At 25.6% G+C, this 25,975-nt stretch overlaps 1 protein-coding gene and 1 pseudogene across 2 annotated transcripts; one reads left to right on the top strand and one right to left on the bottom strand.

The window, feature by feature from the left end:
* The first annotated feature begins 917 nt into the window (after positions 1–917).
* Positions 918–10,567, top strand: LOC145834678 (exosome complex component RRP40-like). 2 transcript variants are annotated; one of them, XM_082942171.1, is made up of 6 exons: positions 918–1,122; positions 2,924–3,034; positions 4,644–4,790; positions 6,351–6,406; positions 8,431–8,566; positions 10,295–10,567. In XM_082942171.1, the coding sequence occupies exons 1-6, from the start codon at positions 937–939 to the stop codon at positions 10,370–10,372; spliced, it is 714 nt and encodes a 237-aa protein (XP_082798297.1). In that variant the 5' UTR covers positions 918–936; the 3' UTR covers positions 10,373–10,567. The 2 variants fall into 2 exon arrangements, with proteins under 2 accessions (XP_082798297.1, XP_082798298.1); XM_082942172.1 differs by having other exon boundaries at positions 2,924–3,038; positions 4,648–4,790.
* A 14,583-nt stretch (positions 10,568–25,150) lies between these two features.
* Positions 25,151–25,975, bottom strand: LOC145833537 (transcription initiation factor IIA subunit 2 pseudogene; annotated as a pseudogene).

Below are 25,975 nucleotides of genomic sequence, written 5' to 3'. Positions count from 1 at the left end.
AGTAAGTGATAGTTCACAATCACTTTTAGAATATTTTTTTAACTCTTCTACACAATGAACTACGATTGCCTTGCTTGTTTCCTTCTCTCTCATCAAAACAACCCCACCAGACAACCAAGAGAACTTCCAGCCATTAGCCTTTTAAAACCTTCTTGGTTCTTGGTCCTGACTAAATTGTTATAGGTTCTCGTTAATGTAAACCTTCTCAATATTTTTACATATTGAGTAAGATTAGCATTTGCCAACTTTTTCTTCTCTTTCATGATCTTAGCCTTCTGCTCAAAAGATCTGAACTTAACTAAAATCTGATTAAATACTTTCTTCTTATCTTCAGCCTTTCCTGTTGATTTCATCCTTCTAAATGAAACAATATCCTTTCTATGAATTCGTTAGTCAAGTATTTTCAATGTGTTCATCACTAAACTTTCCAGATTCTTATTTTCTGATACCGGTATCCCTTGGATTTCAGCATTTGATCTTCTAAGAGAGTTGTCCATCTGGTTCACTCTTTGGGACAACTCACCACCTTCTTTAACTTTATTAGCAATCTCAGATAATTTTACATTATCTGATTTTAGCACTTCTATCTGATTTTTCATGACTTTGTTTTCCTTCTCCAGTTTGTCAAAACCACCACTAATAAATTTCACTGATTTTTCAAGCTCAACAACTCTATTCTTCTGGACTATTAGCTCCTCCTTCAGTTCCCTTATATCGTTTGAAAGACCCCCCAGACCTTTTACAAGGTCAAAATTTCTGTAAATCTTAAAAGTTCTTAGAAACCAGTGTTTTAGTTTTAAAAAGAAATTAATACCTTATTTTTTACAACTGTGTTTTTTAATGATTTATTTAATGTGACTAAGAAATAATAGTTTCTGTTGGATAACAACTTTTAATAATTCAGTAATACAGTTTATTCTAACCAATATTATAAGTATGCATTCTGATAAAAACAACATGGATGAAATTGTGATATCTGGAGACATCATAACATCAAAAATTGATGACCATCAAGAAAGGGAGGGAAAAGCAAAGCTTGGACCAGGCCTACGTTTTAAGGATGGCCAAGTGGTGGCTATCAAGAGCGGAATTCTCAAGTTCACCAAGCCTAATTCATACTGGGTAAGATAACATTTAATTTCTTGGTAAAAACTTTGTAGGTTTTAGTGATTTTAAACTTGGTTTGTAGTTTGATTTTTTTATTTTCTTATTATTTTATTACATACAAATTTGTACTAGTTAAGTAAAGTTTGTTTAGTACTTTTAAAATAACAAGTAATCTGGTAAATTTGAATAGTTTTCTTATGAATAGTTTTTTTACAAAAATTAATTTTGGCTTTTATATGAAAGCTTAGTATAAATTACAAGTACAAACTAGTACTTAATACAAAGTACAAACTAGTTTTTATAGAATTCAAAAATATCATTTAATTTTTGAGACATTTTATTTTTGCAAAAAGTTTCCAATACAAACGTATGGACCGCAAATTTTTTGGAGTCAATTTTCTCATAAATTAAAAAAATCACTATAAATCTATCTCCAATTCATTTTCAAGCAACCTTTTTCAAATTGTCATGAAATGTTCCTTATATTAGAAAAAAAAAATGTTACTTATGAATTCTATTAAGTAAAAAAATGAAAATATTATGATAAGAATTAAAAAAAAAAGTTTTATTTTCAAAAAAAAAGGTTTTACTTAAAATATTTTTAAGTCTAAAGTATTGTTTTTTGTTATTGTTTAAAGATATGACTATGAAAGTTTGAAGAAGATTGCTAGAAAAATGTAGGAAGAGAAAGATTTTAAATGAAATAGTCTTTTTTTGCTGTTTTAGTTTTTTCTTCCTATAGGGAATCTATTATACGGCCTGACTTTGACCTGTCATATCTCAAAAAAAAATTGAATTTTTTAAAACAGTAAAAAGCAACTTGAAGCTAAGTAAAAACTCTATAAAATAAGATCAACTTGTAAAAAACATGGCTAACCCCTCTATGGCCTTAAATACATTACTGTCCATATTTGGTTTGCCAAGTTTTTTTCTTATACCATTTTTTATTAAGGATAATATTTTTTTTAGTTAAAAAAAAATTACCTTAAGTTTAGTTGAGATGTTTTAGTTCTGTTTTGATTAAAAGACCTCTTTTTATAAAACTTACTACTAATACTAAAAATACTAATGATTGTTTGGCTGGCATAGGTCTACGTTCTATGCTAAGCAGAACTTCTTAAAGGGCTCATTATTACCAACATGCCAACACAAGAAAGTTACTTTTTAAAATTAACTAACAATTAAAATTAAAGAGGTTTAAAAGCTGGTAATATGGCGCCTAATTGCACCCATATTTTTGAAAATACTAAATGGGTTTACTTTAAAATAAGAACTAGATTTTACTAGTAATTTGATATTTTTTTGTGAAATATTTTTGATTAAGAAAGTGTAGTTTCATCTAGTAAAACGTTTAGTTATTTTTTATTTATTTTTGTTTTGAAGAAGTACAACTTTGAATTATACCTATACAAACTAAATAAGCAGATTAGTTAACTTTAAAAAGGACTTTTATATCTATCAACTATAAAATACTGCATTTTTAGCAGTTTTAAGTAATTTATTTTCATTAAATACAGATGTCAAGTACTGTAGTTCAAAGTTATTATATTAAAGCAAAATATTAACACTTTTTTTTGCATTTGTATGAAGTAAGGCTAATTTTTAGAAGCACATGCTTTGTTTACTAAAAATAATATTTTTTTTAAATATATGTTAGAAAGTTTATTTAGTTTATCTTACTGTGTTGTTTTGTTTGTTATGTAAAAAATATTATAATACTTCTCAGTAAACTCTTTGTAGAAGAATTACAATAAAAGGATAAAGTTTTGTGATATTTTTTTACCTAGTTTGAAGTAAAAAGTTGTGTAATTTACAGGTTGACTACCATCAGAAAAGATATGTTCCAGTGAAAAATGATCATGTTATTGGAGTTATAACTGGCAGATTGGGCGACTTCTACAAAGTTGACATTGGATCTGCTGATAATGTGAGTAGTTACAAGATAATTTTTTTTTAATGTTTATACTTAATTTAAAATTTAAAACAAATTTTAATTGCTTCATTACCTTTATACGACTTACTATACAAAACTATTGTGTTGTCATTATGTTATTTATATTACTGTATTGAATAAAGTTACTTTTTCATACTTAATACTTTTTTATAATTTTTTTTTTGATAGTTTTAGTTTGCTTATCATAAGTTTAATTTGTTTTACAAGCAGAAAATTTGTTAATTTTCAAACATATTTCATTTGAAGTACTATTCAGTTAGTAATACAATGCAATAGTAAAAAAATTAGTTAATAGATTTGTAATGTTAAAAGCAGTCTTTACTGACAATATATTTTTTCAAAGTTTCTCATGTTTTTCTTATTTTTCAAAGTACTTGCTATGCTAGAACAGCTGAAAGTGTATGAAAATAACATTGAGAACTCTCATTAACAGTTTAAAAACTAATTACTTGCACAAATAATTTGAATTTATTATATATTAAGAGTATGCTGATTAAGTTTATTTAAAAAAAGTTAACAATACAATTAAATTTTATACTAGTCTTTTATAATCATAACCAAACTCAAGGTAAAGTTTTGTTTGAAATGAGTTTAAAGTGTCTAATACTTGCAGACAAAGTAAAGCAACATAAACTTAACGTAAAACGCGCACTAGTTTATATATGTTCAGACTAATACATGGTTGCCTAAACACCTTGAATCCTGCAAAAGTCTTGAATTTGACAATTTAGATAAAAAAAAACTGAAAAAAAAAGTTAAATTTCAAACAAAAATCACTAAAAAACTGGGGAAAACCTAGATTTTTAATAGATTTTGAAATAAAAATTTTGATTAGATACATAAGTCTATCATAATAAAAATTATACTACACTAAATAGTAATACTACACTAATATATATATAAAGCTCTTATTCTACCAGTTCTTGCACAGAAATTATGTAAATCATGTTACTATTAAATAAAACTTTTTTTTTCAAAATATTCAAAAAGAAAATACCTGTGTTAATTTTACATATAATGAAAAAGTGCGTAAAATAAAAGCTATGTTGTACTAATTTTGAAAATACACCTAACTAACCAATCTGTTATTACAGTATATACTTGACATACCTATCTATATAACGTGTTATAATATAACTAAACCTATTTTCTAAAATCAATTAAAGCTTGTGCAATAGTTTGGTGCTTAAAATTACACAAAGTATGTACAAAAAGTAAACACATCATTTTGACAAAATAGTAAAAGTACTGTATTATATTTGAAATTAACTATATATGGTCTTAAATGTTTAATACGAAAAGCAAACAGCATTGATGCATTTTAACAGCTCGTTATGTTGTAAATAAAATCAATCCTACCGTGAAAATATGTAAATATAGTATAACAAAATCTATTATGCTTTTTCTTATTACTTAATTTCTTAAATCGCCCAAAACAAAAACTTACTTTTAAAAACACTGAAAAAATCATACTTTTAAAATCCTCAAACAAATCATAAAGGTGAAAAAATTTCCATGCAAAATCCTTCAATCCTGGTTTCAATGTTTCATTTTGTTCATTGTTTGTTTTTCTGTTAAACAGGCAGTTTTGAACAACTTGTCGTTCGAAGGAGCTTCGAAGCGCAACCTGCCCAACTTGAACGCGGGGGACGTGGTTTACGGAAAACTGGTGGTCGCCCACCGGGACGTGGAGCCTGAAATCAGCTGCGTCGATAAATCCAACGGAAAGGTCGGTTGCTTGTAGTAAACACTTATTAGTAATCACAACAAATTATAAACGCGCACTTGTTTACTTGTATAATTTTCGGCAAGTACAAATCTTATCAGTGTTACTATAAAAATGATAATTTATTTTTAAAAATGTTTTCTGTAAGCTCAATAAGTATTTATGTTGAACTATGTTTATTTTTACTATGTTTTGATTATTGTAATTACCTCTATTAGAACTAATCTATTTATTCAATTATTGTACTTAACAGTATATTTATCTTTATAGCTTCAGGGTGATACTCGCCAGGCTAAATCTTTTTTTGTTATAAACAATGGCAAAATGTCAATTTTTGAAAGTTCAAATGATTGAAATGTTCTGATTTTTTAATTGTGATTATTTTTTGAAAATAAGTATTTTGTTTTTTTATTTTAATAAATGTTTGAAAATATCATTTTTTTAGGTTCTTAAAAACTTCTGAATTTTCATAAACAAATTTGGCAACATGTTTTTTTTTGAGTAGATCACCAAATCGAAAATTTCTTAATAAGCATTTTGTTATTTAGGTAATAACTCAAGTATAAATACTTAGAAATTTCTGATTTTTTTACAGAACTTTGAGAAAATTTCATTTTTGTTTTGAACATATGTTGTAAATTCCTTAAATTGTACAATCTTAGTAATTAGTAGATTTTTTTTTATTTTTAAAAGTATATATTTTTAATACTTCATAGCTTTAAAATTATTTTTAATGAGGACAAGATTTGTTGTATTAAAGTTTCTAAAAATCATATTTTATAAAAAGTTAACTTTCTTATGTTTGAATATTAATACATACATACAGTTCAAGAAAAATAAATAAAATAAGCATAGTAATTTTTACAAATCAAAAAATAAATAATATGTATTTTTTTAAATCTAAGTATTTAAATAGATAAATGAAAATTAAATAAAAATGTACGTGTAACAACGCTCATGTCATAAAAAATTGTTTTAATACAAGATAAGGCTTGCCAAGATATGTCCAATAGCTTAAAATTTATATTCTGTGTTTTTTATAATATTTTATTGATGAACAATCGTGTTTTGTCAATAACTTTCAAGTTGGATAAAGTAACTTATTATGGTTTAAAACAAAAACGATTTCTAAGTTGACCACACAACAAAGTGTATCACTACATTTATTTTGTTAAGATCTAGAATATTATTAACTTGAATTTAGTTTGCATTGTACTTTAAAAATTTATAAATAGTTTTCTGTTAAGTTAAAAAGTAATTTTAACAAACAATCGGATAGTTTGATACAAAAAAACTATTAAAATTTTTTTAAATTATTAAAAGGAGAAATATACTGATAAAAATAATCTATATTATAAAAAAGCAAATAGTTCAATTTAAATATTTTAATGTTTTTGAAGGCTAATTTCATTACACAGTTAATCCTCAGATTGTTGTTATAAAAACCTACTAATACTAAAATTTACCTTCAAGTATTTCTAAATTTATTAGTAATACCAAAAACTACAAACTATAACCTCTTTATAACGTGTATACTTTAATAAACTATGTTACTAATTACAGGCAAAAGGGATGGGAAAAATTAGCAGTGCTGAGGACAAGAAAGGAATGCTATTCAGGTTGGATAAATTGTTTTAAGTGTACAAAAATTAAATACTTATTTATTTGTAAGTTTGCTGCATAAATTTAAGTTTATGCAGAAAACTTTTTATCTGGATAAAATAAAATATAAAGCGTTATTTAAGTGTATGAGCTGATCTTTAAAATTTAAATGCGATATTGACTTGTAGAATTATTAAAAAAAAATATTTAACATTTGTAAAACTCTATGGTTCTACCTTTTTTGGGGACGGTTCAAATATGCACGAAGGGTCACTTTTTATGAAGGCACTTTTGCACAATAGGATCATTTTTGCACGAGAGTAGTAAAAAAAAGTAGAATCAAGGAAAAAATAAATAGGAAGAAAACTACCCATTAAAGTAAAGGGTTAGGGGTAACAGTGATAATAAAAAAAATAATAAGAAGAATCAAAAAATAAAAGTATAAACCAAAAATACTAGTCAAGGGTTAGAGGTAACAGTGATAGTAAAAAATAAAAGAAAAAAATAATTAATTAATAATAAGAAAAATAAATAATAAAGTTACCTACCAAGAGGTAACAGTGATATTTAAAAATTTGAATAATTAAAAAAACCAATGCGATAAAGCCTTCATTCAAAAATGACCCTTCTTGCAAAAGTATCCCCTTTTGCATATTTGACATCTACCTACCCTTTTTATTTGAAAGATCAACTCTGACGTTACGTTTTTAGTACAAAATAGGTGATCTTTTTGTAAGTTATGAATTTATTTTCTATTTACAAACCATAATGTTTAATTTTTTTTTAATTTTACCTTTCTTACTAGCTTTATATTTTTTCATTAGTTTACAAAAGACAGCTATCAAAAATTTTTAAAATATACTTATTTGAAGTTTTTTTGAATTGTAACACAATTCAAATAAGACTATACTTGAATAATTAAATATAAAAATCAGGGTAACATAGGACTATACCACAAGCAGAATTGTTTAGCTCGTAATAATGATAAAAGTAATAATTTTCTTAGAAAATATTTTGTTACAACCTAAATTGCTATAAAATTAAATTTTCTCTTTGCGTAACGGAGTTGCCAAAAAATCTTGAACCCTGGAAAAACTTGGAGTTTCGAACAAAAATACCTGAAATTTTATAGAAATTAAACATGTAAAGTAATAAAATTTCGATTGGTTGACAAATTTGTATCATATAGGTTTTTTTGTCATAAGAAAAATATATAACAAAAAACACATTTAAGTAGCTTTAAAGTATCTTTTCAATGTTGTTATACTATTTAAGACAGTTTTTACCTAAAATAGACCAATAAACTTGTTCTTTAAACAACCTAGATTTTTTTTCAAAAAACCTTTGGCAATCCGTGTATATTAATGTATTAGATTAGTGGTCTTTAAAGTTTGCTCGGATACACACTAAAGTGCACGAAATTTATTTTGGTATGCGCAAAACTCATCTTTTATTTAAATTATATGTTTTGGAGTTCATAGTAAATAAAGTTTTAAGGTAAAAATGCACCGAATTATTTTTTACGGTATATCGGCACAGATTTCAACTATCACGATCACTTCTGAGCAAGAAGTAGGTAAATATTTAAAAGTATTTCAAAAAATAATAGTAAATAGCAAACTTAATAACAAACTCCGGAATTTAAAGTTAAAGGCACAATATTTTGCTGAGTTTAAATGTATTTTGAAATTGATTACAAAGAAAGAGTTCTATTTGCAATCCTGAAACATTGATAATAACGTTAGCCAGTGTTGAAGCTTATGTGGCTTATTGGTAACTGTATTTTGCTCTCCTTTGAATACATCTGAGAAGCATAAGTAAGCACAATGCCGTTAGTATTTTTATGCAAAGGGCTACAAACACTGATGTAAAGCACAGTTTTGTTGTTATAACAAGAGTTGCGACTCGCACAGGCTAAATATAATCAGAATGAAATAATGTTGTTTAGACTTAATTAATAAAATCAACAGGAAAAAGTTTTTTACCATTACAGCTATAAATTTAAGCAAACTTGTGTGATGCATTTTGTTTATTTTGACAGGATAAGCACGAACCACGCGAGGAAGCTGCTGTCCACTGAGTGCGTGCTGCTGGATGCGCTGAGCAAGCTTGTGTCTTACGAGTGCACGATCGGAATGAACGGGTGGTGCCACGTCGTGTGCAACAACGAGAACCAGGTTTTCGAGTTGAAATATTGTGTAGTAAATTTAATTGCAAGCATTGCCATGCAGTGTGCAATAACGAGAACCAGGTTTTTGAGTCGAAATATTTTGATTTTAAGTAAACTGAATTATAAGCATTGAGTTAGTCTGCAGATGAGTTTCAAGGTTGTCATTGACTTTGGATAAAAAGACAAAGGGTAAACGGGAAGCATACAGTTTTTTTTTTGTAAGCTTAACTCTTGATTTTATTATGGAAAGTTAAGCCTTCATCTCCCTTTGTTAGCGAAACAAATTTTATCGCTCAAGTTAATTAAGTTTAATAAAAATGTTTTATGTTAAAATGATTGAGAGGCTACTTTTCATTGTCAAGTTTTCGGACTTTATAAATATATATATTCATACATTAATGAGATAAGCATCTTAATTTTTCAGGGTTAAAATTTAATAAATTTTTTAACTAGAAATGTCTAAAAATTTTATAATAGTAGATTTTAAAATATTTTTTATATTAAAAACATAAAATACGCTCAAGACATCTAACGCCTTAAATATTTTACACTTGAAAAGATTTCCTGATTAAAAACAGTTTTGAACATTTTAAACGATAGTTGCACATCTAAGTGGGAATATAAATTATCTATATTTACTCATCACAAAGATTACCAAGTGGTGGTTTTGGTTTATTTTTACGAATTTTTAGAATTAAACTACTTGCATTTTTACCTATAACCTAAAAATTCATTTGCCTTAAAACACAGCACCGTAACATATTACAGAAGCTTTAAAAGTTGTTAATTTAGATCAGGGTTGCCCAAAGTGGGCCATGTACCGCATAGGAGCAACAGGGGATCTTAAAATTAAATATATTCTGGAGTTGATGATGAACAGCAAAAAAAGGTCTTAGGCGTATTTAAGAGCTGTTTTGAAACTTACACCAGATATTAAAGGAAAAATTCAAACTTACACAAATGCAGAGCTTCCCAAAAATGGCTGTTTTATAAAGTTAGGGGGGCCATGATTGGAAACTTACAATATATATACTGGAGTTAATGATAAAGAGCAGAAAATAAAAGGTTTCAGCATATTTAAAAAAAAAAGTCTCACATTGTTTTTTAATTTCTTACAAAAGTTTGAAAACCCTGAAGTAGATTAAACCACAAGTCTACGTTATTTGATTCTGTCTTTTTGAAAAAATAACGCTTCAAACTTTTACATTTGTAAATTTAAATGAGGTTAACAAATCTGAAATACTGTACAAAAAGTTTAATAAAAGAAAATAAGTTTATTTTTTTATTTTTTTAATAAGTTATTAAAACACCTGGTTTGCCACCATGTTGGTGTAGTTCAGGGTTGTTGACTACATTAAGCTTTTGTTTATACTGTTGAAGCTCATCAATAAAAATTCTGTTGTGTAACTTCTACTTTAATTGTAATATATATATTTTTTTTTACTTTTGCCTTAAACTGTGGCTAGTTTTTGTAATTACTCAGTTATTTTTTTTTCGCTATAAAATAAATGTCCTTAAAATATGTTTAGCCAATATAGTTTGACATTTTTATTATTGTTTAATAAAGAGTCTGTATGAAAAATACTATCAAAGTTAGTGTATATTAAAAAAATCTTTCTATACGTCTGAACATCTAAACAACAATAAATTAAGTTCAACATTTTTTAAACTTACATACAAGGTTGCTTTAAAAACACTTAAAAACCTTTATTAATTTAACACTATTATGTTTTAGGTGATATCAATAATGGACACAATAGTTGCCACAGAACTGATGGACAATGAAGGAATAGAAAGAATGCTTAAACAGTGATTTAACTTTACATATTAAAAGTAGTTTTAGATAATTTGCTGTATAGGAAAAATGCTTAGTTTATAGAGTATAGATTTATGATTTGTTCTAATTTACGTTTTTTAAGGTTATTTCTAAGCTTTAAGTTAAAAGAAATAGATAATTAATTAACTGTCTAAAAAGTCTTGCTAATTTTTTTTAATCTGTTAAATTTGAAGGCACGTCTTATAAACTTATAAAAAAGTTTTTTGTAAAATGTTTTCATAAAATTATCTAAATTGTTATTTTAGTAATTATATGAAATTTTTGGATTTTTTTACATTTAGTGTTGTTTTTTATTAAACTACTATTACTTGTTTTCTATTAAACTTTAAAAACACTATGAGTTATGTAACTTTATATTGTTGCTTTTGAACTATAAATTTTGTGAAGTACTGTTATTTTATATTTTAAATCTAACTTGGTACTTAATTGATAATTTTTTAAATAAAAATGTTTATACTCAAAATGTCTTAAATCTTATGTACTTTAGTATGTTATGTTTATTGAATTTGATTTTAATTTTTGAGGTGACATAAATCTGTACTCTGAAGTTGAGCTATCGGAAAAATAGTTTACAAAACTATTTTTAACAGAGAATTACATTGAAATACCTGGAGTTTTAAAATTAAAGAGAAAAACAAATATTTGGCATTTGAGAACTTTTGAAAAAACCTTGAGTTTTGAACAAAAAGCAGTAAAAGACCTATAATTTTAATTTAAAATTATAAAACTCATATTATTTACCCAAAATATATCAAATACAAAAAAAACTTATTTGTGTTATTTAAAATTTATTTTATTCAAAACCATGTTTAAAGTAGACTATAGTATCTTTTCAATATTTTTATACTATTTAAGACATTTTTCTACCTAAAATTTAGTTTTACACTAAAAAATTGTATTTCAAAACCTGGAAGAAATTTATAGCCATAGAAAAAAATTTCAACCTTTGGCAACCCTGTTTAAATCATACTGTTACAAATTACAAACATGAGAACAAGTTAAATTACAGCAAAAAAATTATAAAGCAATGTATAATTGCTTTAGTATAAATTACAAACTGAAAAACTAAGTTTTCTGTAATAAATACTATTTTAGGTATTTATATTTTTATTTTCATACTAGCTCAAGCTAGGTTGATGTAAACAGTTTTTGGAAACCTAGGCATTTTTCTTCAACTAATCAGCAGGTTATCATTTGTAATTTCGTTATTTACAAGACTACTTTACACAAAAAAAAACTTCAACTTTACAAAAAACAATGAAAATATCATTAGTTAGAAACAAGAAAACTTTTGAGCTTAATTTTTTTGTTTAGCAAATACTTAAGAGTATTAGATACAGTTAAATGTTATTAAACATTAAATTTTAAACCTATGTGATTTTAAATTAAATTCTGTGAACGTTACCGCAGTAAATTAAAGTTGAAACTACAATGAATAATTGTGCATCAGTTAGCAATATCATTTGCAGAAAGATTCTTTTTATAACATTGTTATAATTTAAAAAATGTTTTTTTTTGTAACAGGATATCAAATTTCATGTGATAACTGTTTTGACTTAATTGAAAGTTTTGGAATAACTTTGTTCATTCATGCATTTAACAGAAACCTTCTAAGGTCACGTGTTTTACTGATGCATTCACATACTACAGCCATATATATTTAAAGACTCCTCAGTTGGAGCAGGGAATCATTTCAGCCACAGCTTGCTTCAGAAAACATGTTATTCTGGAATAGATATTGTTTTATGTCAAATTTTTTATTAAGGATGTGTTCTTCACATAAAAATTTCATTATAAGTTTAAGCAGTTAACTCTCATTCTGATTTGAACATTCTTAAAGTATTATTCTTTTAGAATTAAATGTTTTAATAACAGGCAAAATAATTTCTAATGAATAAAGTTTTTTTTTACAAGTTCTTAATAAATTTATTATTGTTTGTATCTGTTCTTTGTTTAAAATATGTTCAATAATTGTTAATCCTATTTTATATAGAGTAGTTCTAAATGTTATTTAGTATCAGCATTTATTGTTTTTAAGTTAACATTGTGAATATTTATTTTGTATGGTCTATGATTTGGTTTGTAAATATACTATAACTGTACTGTTTACTATTTAAGGAACCTAAATCCAAGGGTCATATTTCCCAATGCAGAACTTTTTTGAAACTAAGTAGAAACCCTGATATTGGCCTTGTTTAAAAAGTAGTGTTTGATTAATAAGTATTTATGAAATAGCAACTTACCCAATATATTTATCAGTAGTTTTTCCTATACATTTAGTTTTACATTTATAAAAATGTACTTTGTTTTAAAATCTATTTAAATTGCTAGTGGAAATTAAAATAAGTTTTGCAGATATTTGTGATTTACATAGTAGAAACCTGCTAAATTTAGGATTTTTGCTTGCAATTGAAGTATTAAAACTAGTTTAATACTAACTACTAATAGAAACTAATTAAAAAAAGTACTATGTTATAATATGGCATCAGAATAAATTATAATACTTATATTATAGTACTATAATTTATATTACTATTAACAAGGTTGCCACTTTACCTGGAAACCTTGAATTTGACAATTTAGGCAAAAAAAATGGAATTTGAGAAATTATGAAAAAACCTGGAATTTTGAACAAAAATCACAAAAAAAAACCTGGAAAATCATATAATTTTAACAATTTTCACATGTTCAGTAGTAAAATTTCAGTTTTACTCAAAAAATGTACCATAATTTTTTTTGATTAAAATACATACTTAAATTAGCTTACAGTATCTTTTCAATGTTTTTATGCTTTTCAACACAGTTTTTTAAACTTAACTTTAAACTAAAAATAGAACCAAAAATGTGTGCTTTTAAAAACCTGAAATAAATTTGGAAAACCTGGAAAAGTTTTTGAAAAAGATAGGTGGCAACCATGTATTAAGACCATTTTGTATAAAGTAGATAGTGTACAGTTAGTATAAGCCTGGCAGAGTTTCTAAACATTCAGGCTAGTTTTTTGTAAAAATAAACCTAACTTAACTTTTCTTATAAGAGTTTGAGTTGATTCAGTTTTAAATATAATGGTTTTTTATAAGTATTTTTCTTTCATCGCAAAATTATTTTTCATAGACATTTCTAAAAAGTTAATCATTATGTGATAAAAACTTACAGTTTGGCTATCAAACTAATAGTTAATAACTACCAGTGCTATATTTTTGCTCACTTTATCTCATTCATTATTTAAATTTTAGTAAGGTCCGCCAGAAACTTTTATAGCCAAACTGAGTTATATATAAAGGTCTGCTATATCCTGGGCTAATATATAGTCACTCAGGTTTTTTTTTGCTTCAAGGAATAGCAACTCTGTAATAAAGTTTACCTTATTTTAGTACGACACATAAACTTTATTTAAAGTTGACTACTTGATTTAAAATAGTTTGTAAGTAAAAGAAATGTTTTATTTATGTTAGCAAATAAAAAAAAGTTTTTAAACTAAGCTAACAAAACACATCAGTATTTAGAAATGTTGCGATAAACGCAAGTTTTTCGAAAATACTTTAGTTTTTTTACTATTTTCGCAAAAAAAACTGCTTATATGTATATATATTTAGGTATTCTATAAGTGTGTAAGGTGTTAGCGTTAATTCATAAAAGACTAAGGTTGACGCAAATATGCTTTTAACAATAAAAATATAAAACTTAAAAAAGTATGCTAAATAAATTACAAAACTATTAAGTACAACTAAGTGTTTTTAATTGCTAAAGTTTTTAAACTTTTTAGAAGCTTTATCAGAAATAATGTTAAAAAGTATTTAGAAAGAAAAAGCCTTTTTTAAAGTAAGTTGTAGCTAAGTATGCTAAAACTACAGCTTTAAATGTAAAATTGATTTAAAATAGAAATAAACTTATAAAAATCAAATATAGTTCAGGACCTGAACTTCAGGTGTCTAAATAAATTATACAGATGAATTTAAATATTTTCTTGAACCTTAGTATGTAAAGACAAATTAATAAAACAGTACTATTATTTTAACAGTACATTAGGGTGCATATGTTGCCGTGATCTCAGAATTTTGTTTAGCTTAGTTATTATATAAAAGCAATTCACAAAAATAGACAGCACAAGAACAGTTAGCTTCGTTAAAGCAGAAAACTTATGCTCTTTTCGTTATGTTATAAGATAAACGAGGGGAGGTCATTTTTTTAAGTTAGCTTTATTTTGTAGAGTTTTATCTAAGCTAAAAGTTTCTTTTTACAGTTTCTTTTTTTAAAGCTTATTGTTTAGTATATGAACAACCAAAGTTTGTAATTTCATTGGTTTCTTATAGTAAAAGCAGACTAAAAAAGCAAAAAAAAAACTACTTTAGTTAAAATTTATCTTCTCCTAGAAGATATATGAAATTTAGGTTTTGTGAAGTTAAGAGTTTCTTGTCTGCAATTGCATTTTACTTGTTGAATGTCTAATTAAACAAAATGGCTCAAAATTGACTTATTAAGATACGAAGAGTAGAGGTAAAAATGGTTTATTTAAAAAGGTCCTACTAAAACAAATTAACAAAAATGGCTCCAGCAAAAAACAAGATAATTTATTCTAAGTTAGTTAGTTCAAGTGACACTACAGTACAGAGTTCCCAAACACTTAGTTTACTCTGGACAGTTTACATTTTTATAAATTTCAGGATAATTCAGTCTAGTTAAAAGTTATTTCTAAAACTTTGAATGACCCGAGTTTTATTAAAAGTTTTGGTTTTTAAGTTTTAAAAATTTTAAATTAGTTTAATTTAGTTATATAAAAAAGAAATCAGAATTACTTTGGACAGTTTAAAAGGTCACCCACGGATTTTTTTACTCAAAGTATATAAGTATAAGTTGATTATCTTTGGTTATTATAAATGTTATAATGATTTTTTTAAACATAGAAAAATATTTCTTATTGTATTATAGCTTTTATTCATTTCCGTGATGTTTGTTAATAAGTATTTTTTTTGTCCTAGCTTTAAGTTTTTTATTACAGTTATTCTAAATAAGCCTATTTTTTTTAAATATTGACAACCAAAGTTTGTAATTTCATTATTTTCTTATAGTAGAAGCAAAGTAAAAGACCAAAAAGAGACTACTTTTATGTACTAACTAATTTTTAATATGTTTGGGTAAGGAGGGTTAGGGTTTAGGGTATAAATATAAAAAAAAAAATTCAAATTGATGATTCAGCATATTTTAGGGGAAAATGTACTGACAAAAATGGCTTCAACAAAAAAAATATTTTAAGTTAGTTAGTTCATGTGACACTACACTGTAAAGAGTTCCTACACACTTAGTATACTTTTGACAGTTTAAAGTTTATAAGGTTCAGGATAACTCAGTCTAGTTATTTCCAAAATTTTGAATGACCCGAGTTTTATTAAAAGTTTTGGCTTTTGATATTAAAAAAAAAATTGTTTAAATTTTTTAGGCATTAAAAAAAACTACTTACAACAGTTTAATAGGTCTCTCACGGATTTTTTACTCAAAGAATATAAGTATAATTTTGATGATTCTTTTTATACATTAAAAGTTTATTTCTTTTTGTAGTATGAGTTTTACTCATTTGCGTGATGTTAGTTAATAAGAATACCAAAAAATATTTATAATGGCCAAAAATAACAAACTTATACTTATATTCTTTGAGTAAAAATAATCCGTGAGGGAACTTTTTAATATGTCTTAAGTAATTTTTAGTTTTTTGAATTACCTAAAAAAATTAAAAAAAATTTTTGAAATTATCAAAAACTAAAACTTTTAATAAAACTCGGATCATTGTTAAATAATGGTTTAAATTATTTGACTTGTAAAAGTGTTTCAAATATAGATTTTGTTTTTAATGAAAGTTGAAGACGTTTTTTTAACAAGTTTTAAAAGGTAACTTAAAATTCTTCATCAATAGTTTATGCAAAAATATACAAACATTATTTAAGTAGTTTAGTTAGGTACTAGTATTTTAATAGTTTAATCAATGTATTTAGATAGTTTAGATAAACTTAAACAAATAGAAAAATATATTAAGCTTAGTTTACATAAAATATAAGTTTTTAACAAAAGTATAATAAGCTCAAATTTTTTGAAAATAAATAAAAGTGTTCATTATTTGGAACTATCAACTTATATAGATATTAAATTGTTACAAAATTGTTACAAACCTTAGCGGTAGACAATGAAAAAAAGTTACTATAAAAATGTTAGCTAATTTAAATAAATGCTTGATATGCTTTGATAAAACTGATTAATATAATATAAAGAAAGAACAAAACTATCAACTGTAAATAAGCTATTTAAGCTTGTTTGTATTAAACGTACAATTATCTGACTAGTTTGTATTCCTAGATAGTAAAATTGATTTAACATAAACTCTTAATACAGTTAATTCAATTTTTCTTAAACTATGCTATTGAAAAAAAAGTAGTTGTGAAATAAAAATTGTTCAGATTAAAGAAAGTAAGAACTTTGCGTAGACCAAAATATTATTTTACAATACACAATCACATACAAGCCATATTTTTTTGACTTCTAACTTTAATTGTAGCGTATATATATTAAACGCTAATTAGTACTATTTTGAACAGTATCTTAAAGTAAAGTCAAAAAGTAATTATGTCCGAGCAAACTTCTAATAACAACAATGAACTTCTGAAAGAATCAGTAGGCCACGAAAATATTCCGACGGAACCCAATGAGGACGATTGGAGTGATTTTTCAGAGACCTCCGATGCAGAAAGTGACAAATTTGAAAACTTGAACGATATATTTGGCTCACCAGCAACAAACTTTAGTTATGATCACCGACAAGTTTATGAAGATGAGATCTCTTCAGATAGGAGTTCAAACGGTGTATCAACTGGTAGTGATGGTTTTTTTGAGAGGAGCTTCGGAAACCCCTGCAACTCCGCAAATCCAAAGTTATCAGCAAAGGTTAGATTTAAAATTGGTATAAACTAATATTGTCTTTTAAATAGTTAACTAAGCAACGATTGATAGTCCGTTTTGGTAAATTTTTTGTTTCCTTTAAATTTGAGCTTACTCAAATTTTCAGCCCTCAAAGCCTAGTTTTTGGAATAAAAGTCAATATAATAAGTAGATTTATTACAACAAAGTATATAAATGGTCTGCTGCTGTATTTTTTATAATTTAGTTAGCCTTAATATAGTTTTGTTTTAAGTTTCAGTTAAAGTAGGAATAAACCACTTTAAAACTAACAGGTAACATCTGTAGAAAACGTTGTTACATTAGATTCTTTAGAATGTGCTGAAGAATTACAAGTTTATAGAAAAAGCGTTACAGCTGTTCACAGCAACACGGCTTTATTTAGGAGCAACTCTCTTGACAGTGAAGAAGAGGGAAGCTGGAGTGATCTCTCAGAGAAATCTGATGCTAAAACTGACCAATTTGAAAACTTGAATGACATTTGCGGCTCACCCACGACAAATTTCAGTGATAGTTTATTTGAGGAGAAACTCCAAAACCCCTTTGAAGTATTTTGTCCTAAGAAAGAAACAATGGTTTGTTAGATTTAATGATTGTCAAGGTTTTATTAGTTTTGTTTTACTGATTGTTTCAAGCAGAAAATCTCAAACTTGTAAAAAATTTGTCTTGACTTCAGTCACTCGTATAAATGCTTAGTTATTCTATGAAGCAACATTTAACTTTAAAGTGTAACTTATTGACTTTGAAATTTTACAGGTGAAATTTGCAGAAGACCTTGTCACGTTAGCAGTAGAAGACCCACTGGAGTATGCAGAAGAATTGCGGGTGTATAGAAAAAGCGACATTGCCAGAATCATGGCAGATAAGCAGCGGTTTAAGAACAGAATATCTCGGGTAGGCGGGCAGATAAGTCACGTGTTCAAGTGTGACCACCGAAAAAAGGTCTGGGAAAGAATAATCAGCTCAAACAATAATTGAAAAGCTTTTACTAGAAGAAGTAGTACATTATATATAGGCAATATAGGCAAATGAAATTCTTTTTTAATATTCGAAATTGCGTTTTTGAAAAGTTTTAATATTTTTTTTTTCAACTGCACAAATTTTTGTATTATGAACTTTTTTTTTGTTTATGTACGTAGGTCTTCCGTTATATAAACGTCGTTTTTAGTTTTTACTGCCTATAATTTACGTATTTACGCATAGAAATACATTTTTTGAAAAAAACTGATAGATTCAACTAAAAAATGTGATACTAAGCTTATGATATTTCTTTTATTAAGTAAACAGTCTTAGTATTAAACTAACACTAGTACTGATTACATTGATAAATTTTAAGATAGTTTATACTTAAATAATAAATTAAACTTATTTGGTACTACAGCTAAAAGTCTGCAAGACTAGAAATTTTAATTAAAACTAATCAAAATGAACAAAAAAATATAATTTTTTAAGTGTTTAGTTCATTTATTGCTACTGAAAGGATATTAGTTTTTAAACTTTTTTTTTTCAAATTTTAAACGATCGAAGCCGAAATTTTTTTATAAAAATAAATGCATTTACAAAGAAAATGTTAAATCCTAACTGGTCTACAAAATTTTGAAAGCTGCTTTTATTTTATCTAAGAACAAAGTTGCTGCTTAACATACTAAAACTATAACTCATGCCGTAAGATAATAAGTTACGTAGCTACAATGGTTAGTAATTGATTAATTAAATCATGTAGCAGTCAAGGGTTTAGTTTAAATTTCTTAAAAAGTTTGTTTTGCACCCGTTTTAAACTAACAAGTGATTTTATGAATTAATATTAGTTTAAGATAAAGCAGAACTATACATAAGGTTTTCTTATATTTCTAACTATTGATTGTAATGATGAGAAGCTTTGACATTTTCATCATTATTATTATTTAAATAAGCCTCTTAGTTCACACTAAATTGAGTAATATTTTTTAGTTAAAAAAAATAACTATGTATAGAAAATTTCACATGAAAATAGGTAATAAAAGTATCATTACTTAAACTTAAGCAAATTATATATAATAGAAATAAAAAACAATTAAAACTTGTTAATACGTTTGAATACATATAGTGTTTTCTCTTAATGTAATAAACGAATTTTAGCCACCTCCAGGTAAAAATGTAAAAAAAAAATATTTATATGTCTCATATATACTAACATTCGCATGAATAATAGTATTGTGTACAACTAAAAATAAAAATACTACTCTTTGTTTTTGATTATAAAACAAAAGTATTAAAGCCTAATCTAGAATAAAAATGAATAAATTGAAATTAAAAATTTATTTTATGAAGCAGCTTCGGATATTTAATGGTTATCTTTTGATTAATTCTTATAAAAGCTCGCAAACCTTAGATATTAGTTTTAAAACTATAAAGCTGTGCCAATTCTAGAAATTTGTTCAAATTCTATTATACCGTAACTTCTTACTTTGTAAATAAATTTAGATTTTTTTATTTTTTGTATTTATTTAAATAGTAAAATATATAAGTTGAATTTGTGATCTTGGTAGTCTTATTTTCTTTTTTATGTTTTTAACATTTGTGAGACTTAAATAATGAAGTATTTTATAAACAAGCTATTAGGTATTTGGATAAATGTGGAATTTTATTAAATACATAATTTAAAAAGTTTAAAGTTAAATTTTAGCTAATTTAAAAAACTAATTAAACGCATAAGTTCATAACTTATAAAAAGTTTTAACAAATAATTTAAATAAATAACAAAAATGTTTATGAATCTGTCAATGTAAGAAATATTAAAGTTTTTTTCTTCCATACATTTATGTTCCAAATATAAATAAGTCATCTAAAAAACTATTTATTGAAAAAAAAAACAATTACTCATATGAAATTATAATGGTAGAATTGTAACTACTTTCTTTACTTGACTAAAAAAAACTTAGATAAAAATATTTTCATATTATAAAGTTAAACTGCCAATGGAAAGAATTTACTTTCGAAGAATTAAAAAAAAATATTAAAATACAGCTAAATTTTTTTTTATTGTTTTTATATTTTGTAAAAAAATAGTTTAATTTTAAGTATTTAAACTTAATAAACTAATATGTCTCTAACCTTTTAAGAAAAAAAATATATATCTGAAGACATTGTTAATTTAGTTAAGCTATTGTTTTTACGATAAAATTTTGATAAGTACATACTAATGTTAGTAAATACAGTAAAAAATCAATACTGACCATCGTTTGCAGTACTTTCATTACTGACTTATTTTGCATGGCTGTTTTAATCTTGAAAAACCGCTCATTGAATAAAAAGTACAAACTTGTATATTTGTGTTAACATTCAGGCTTCTAAATTTAACAATTTTTCTTTTGTTGTTTATTAAAACTAAAAAAGTTAGGATATCGTTTATAAGCTTTAGTTTTTATTTAATTCATTACCATTTCGTTAGTTTTTTAATAACATTTCTAATTGATGACGTCACATAGCGACAAACTGCAGCATCAAGTCTAACGCGGTTTTTAAAGTAATTACCTTTTTTTGTAAAAATTTTCAGTTCGGGTTTTAATCACATTACTAGTGTTGTTATTAATAATTCTATCATTTTCATTGGCTAATATAATTTGTTACGTACCTTCAGTCTGCAGAAGCCTTTTTGCTATACAATAAAGCCCACAAGATTTTTTCAACTACGCAGGAACTCATAAAAAACTGACTCGAGAATACTATTCTTTATATGTGTTTTACATTGAAAAGGTATTTTCTGTGGCATGATGTATAATCATGGAGTTTTTACAAGCGACTTATCTTAGAAATTTAAGAAAATCAGAAGAACTTTTTAAAAAATGCGTAATATTTATACCAGTTGGGATATGGATGATATCTATGTTTATTTCTTTATACTATCTCGAAAATAATGATCTGAACAAACTAGCTAAAGTGCCAAAAACATAAATTTAAATGCAGGTCACTTTTTTAATAAAGATATAACATTTAAGAATTTTTTTTTTTTCAATTTAGTATGCTACCTAATAATTATTAGATTTTTCAGTAAATTCATAAAATATAATATAAAAGTATTATTGACTCGAGTTTTAAACGTACCTGTAGTTCAAACACTGTGTAAAACATTTAAGCTACATGATACTTTATATACCAGGGTTTCCCAAAGTGGGCGATATCGCCCCCCTGGGGGCGATTTTAGTATTTTGGGGGGCGATAATTAGTAAGAGGGCGAAAGGGTGGGCGATAACTAGTAAGGGGGCGAAAAGGGGGCGATTTTAAAATTTTGGGTTGTCATAAGATTTTTACTTTTTTTCTTGCTAAATTACTATTTTTAGCTTGCTATTAATTATTTGACCCTGAGGTAAAACTTAAACAAAAAAGTTTATTTTATTTATGAAAAAAAATAAAAAATCTAGTGCTTACGACTCCTACTTTCAAGTAAATACTATATTTTCATTTATATTTTCCATATAAAACAATTACATATATCATAGACGATTGGAATCCCTCTCACTATTTTACTACCTGAAATATATGTTATATGGGGTTATAAATGGTTTGTAAAAATCTATGTTATTTATTACTAACTATCACCTCATGATATTTCAAGTTGCTTTGTGAAAAGTCACTAAGTTAGTCTAAGAAATAAAACTATACAGGCTTGCCAAATTACCTAGAAACCTGGAAAAACCTAGAATTTGACAATTTAAGCAAAAAAAAACCTGGAAAACATCTGGAATTTTTAAGAATTTTAACATATTAAGTAGTAAAATTTAGATTTGACACAAAAAAGCTATCATATAGATAAAAGTAAGGATCCCTTCGAGTCAAATAATTTTGAAGTAAACGACTTACAGACTGACCTTGAACTTAAAGTAAATTCTTCCAAAGGACGATATGAAAGCTTTTGGACTCAACAAAAACTAAGGCAAAAGTATCCAATCATTTTAGAGGAATTTAGATTGTTGTTTATAGCTTTTCCTTCTAGCTATGTTGTTGAGAAAGCTTTCAGTTCAGTTATCAACATCTTGAGCAAAAGGTCTAATCTAGATATTTATAAAGGAGGTGACTTAAGGCTCTATTTTACTAATTAAGAATCAGATTAGAAAAACTTGCGAGCAGTCATATTCCTCATCCTTCACATTATATTAGACTTAAGTAGCAGACATTATTTTATGAAAGTTTTTTAATTTTATTTGATCTTTTGAAGTATTTCTTAAATAACCTGGTTTTTATTGTATTTAAGTAGTCTTTTTATGATAACAACTTTATTAAGCTATTTATTCTACAACAGGTTTGCATAATGCTAATAAATATTATTTATGGTAGACTTCCTCTTGAGTTCGCACTTTTTACCCAAAAAAAAGTGCAAATTTATATTTTCTTAATTTTAACTAAAGTAAAGTCTATTACTAACTAAATATTTATAAACAAAATATATATAATATTTAATAGCTTATATAGATCTTTTTTTTATGAATGTTTGTTTTATGTTTTAGTGGATTTTATGTTTATTCATAACATCATTGCATATAACAAATTGAAATTTGTCATTTTGTGAAAAAAATATAGTAATAATTTTTTGAGTTTGCACTTTTTGATTTTTTTCAAAGTGCAACTCAAGCGGAAGTCTACTATTTTTATTAAATGGTTTATGTTTTAAAGATTTTGATAATTTTATTCTGAACTGGTTAATTTTGTAGTTGATATTTGTTGTTTTACGTTACACTAAAAATTTTTATAGCATAGTGATTAAAGTATTTGTTTGAAAGACCTTTATTTGACAGGTTTTTGTTATTACTAGTTTAATCTGTATACAACTTATATCACTATAAAACTATTATCTGATTGTAATATTTTGACAACCATTAAAGCTTTTATTTCTAAAAAGATTTTTTTGGTTTTAAAAGAGTATAAATTTGCGGTCTCTATTTGAAATGACTTTTCTTCTCTTTCATTTAAAAGTTTCTTAAAAACAATTTTACTTTCTAACTTCATTTATTATTGTTCAAAAGTTTATTATAATATAAGGAGTTTTAAACTATTAATACAACTGTTTTTTTGTTTTATCTTAATTCAATATATATCAGCAATTAGAATATACTTAGTTTATTTTAATACTTCAACACTAGCTTTTAGTTTTTCACTATTTTCCTCTGTTAGATTATTGTAGGCTAATAGCTAGAAAAAAAACTTTTTAAAAAGAATTAAATAAGCCATCAAAAAGACTGCTGCAATTACAAAACAAAATTTAAACCTAGTTAAAAGTTTTTTTTAATTGATTACTTTCTATTCACAGAATAAACTGTAAAACATTGGATTTTTTTTTGAATTTAAATAAAGAAAAAAAGTTGTTAGAATTAAGGTTTAGTTCCCTAAAGATTATTCCAAGTCAAATGCTATTTCATGGTATTCTACTACGAAACAAATAGTTTAAAAAGTTAAAAATTAAATTTTTAACTTTACAACTAACTTGCTTACAATATATTTAGCATTGAAATTAGTAAATTTACTGCATTAACTGAAGCTGTTGATGAAACCACTTTTCATGTGAGATAATCAACCAGTCGGTCAAACTTTCTTTAACTAGATCAGAAATAATGTTTTAATATTTATTTCATTATGTGTAAAATAAACTATTAATTCTTTTATAGTTTTTTAATCTCTGGTATAGATATTTTTAAAAAGCCTATTTATAAAGTAATTTAAGTATTTTGTGCGGCTTAAATAAGTTACTTAGTATTAACTTCTAAATGTCCGAAATTTGTTATATGAGGTATTATTAAAATGGCAGGTTTAAGTTAAGATTTCAGGTGGGTAACGTACGGCTCAGATCCAGTCGAATTTCGACCCGCTAAGTAAATTAAAAACTACCTGTGTAAAATAAATAAAATTTAGTTTTTTGATATTTAATATTTTGATATACGCTTTCATTTCGTTTTCAGTTCACAAAAGTATTTCCTAGATCACAATAATACTAAATCATTTTATTACAATTTTGCTCGTGTTTTTTAATTTTCTTATTTGTAATTTTTCTAAATCATGCAGCCCGCAATTACATTTTCTAACGAGTTGAAAATAGAAAATGTTTTTTAGTAAATATGAATTGCTGACTACAAAAGTTGTCTACCACTGACCTAAAAGTTTTAATAGTTTCAAAACTGATCATATTTAAACAGGATTGATTACAGATTACTCAAGGCTTTTTAATAATTAAGTATTTTAATACACTTTACTGGGTTTCTAAGAAAATAACTGTAAATTATTTTTTAAAGCCCTCTAAACTACTTCGAACACAACTTTTTTTAGCTTAAAAGTTTGTACTCAAAAGAAAAACTACTTTGTAAAATCGTGGGGGCGATTTTTTTTTCAAGTTACTGAAAAGGGGGCGATTTAGTAAATGAGTTTGGGAAACCCTGTTATATACTAACACAATAAATTTATGATACTGTTTAAAATATTTTTGTTGTTGTCTGAAAGTTAAAAAGAGACAATAGTGTTGGACATAAACGTTTGTAGTTTATTTCATAAGGTATAAAACAGTACTTTTGTAAACAAAATTAGTGTGTAATACATTAAGTAAACATGGTTTGTTTAAAAAAACAAGATGTAATAAACCAAGGACATAGTTTTTAACTCAATTTTTTTTGTAAATTTCTACTAAATTGTAATATTTTTTACGACCTTAAAAAAAAACAATTAAGTATAAACATAAAGACCAATATAAAAATAACATTATGCTTAGTTATCCAGACAAATTACCTAACAAAAAACAAAATTTCGAGGGAGACAAAATATTGTTATAATTTTCAATCATTTTCTTTTAGTAGACTACTTTGAATTTTCCTTTGCTTCACAAGCAACTATTTTGACCTTATCACATTTAATTAATCTATTTCTACTACTTCCAGTTTCGTACACTCCATCTTCTATAAGAAGAGTCCAAACATTATCGCACGACCTATACGACTTAAGAACTCCGTTGAAAGTTACTCTGTTTCTTATTTTGTTATTCAAAGCCTGAAAAATAAAACACTTCAATTCTAGTTTTAAATTATATAAAAAGTGTTTTATTTATCAGAACAGCCAATTATGGTAAGAAAACTGCAAATAAGTTTTATTTTTAATACAAAGAAATAAAAAATTGTTTATCATTAAACTTAATACTTCTAAAAGATTAATTCATTTTTGGTTTAAAAACCAAACTGCTTTGAAAATTACTTATGAGAATTTTATCAATTTTATTTAACTGTTATGTTAAATAAAGCGTTATGCCTACAATTAACATTGTTAAAATTAATTTTAATTAGATAATTACTTGAGCCTATATATACTAATAAACTAGACTTTTGAACAATGTTAATTTTTATGTTAACTAATGAAAAGTTTTCACACAAGGAACAATAATTTCCAAACACTAATTACTGTTATAAGTTTAGTTTAACAAGGGAAATTTTAACATGACCAAGAAATTCATTTATTTAATTAAAATTATATAAAAAATAACACACATGCAACCTTGTTGATAGATTTGTCAAACTCTTGCAAAACTTCCATTGCAACTTTTGGTGTAATGGCCTGCTGTTGAAGAAGTTCATCCAGTGTTTCTTGCAGATAGCTTCCCAGTGTAGTGCCACGGTATAACTGGTAACTCAT

Source organism: Thalia democratica, chromosome 4, assembly GCF_965202585.1.
Source record: "Thalia democratica chromosome 4, ktThaDemo2.hap1.1, whole genome shotgun sequence".
Taxonomy (NCBI): Eukaryota; Metazoa; Chordata; class Thaliacea; order Salpida; family Salpidae; genus Thalia; species Thalia democratica.
The sequence above is the reverse complement of the archived record's forward strand: the minus strand, read 5'-3'. Positions and strand labels throughout refer to the sequence as shown.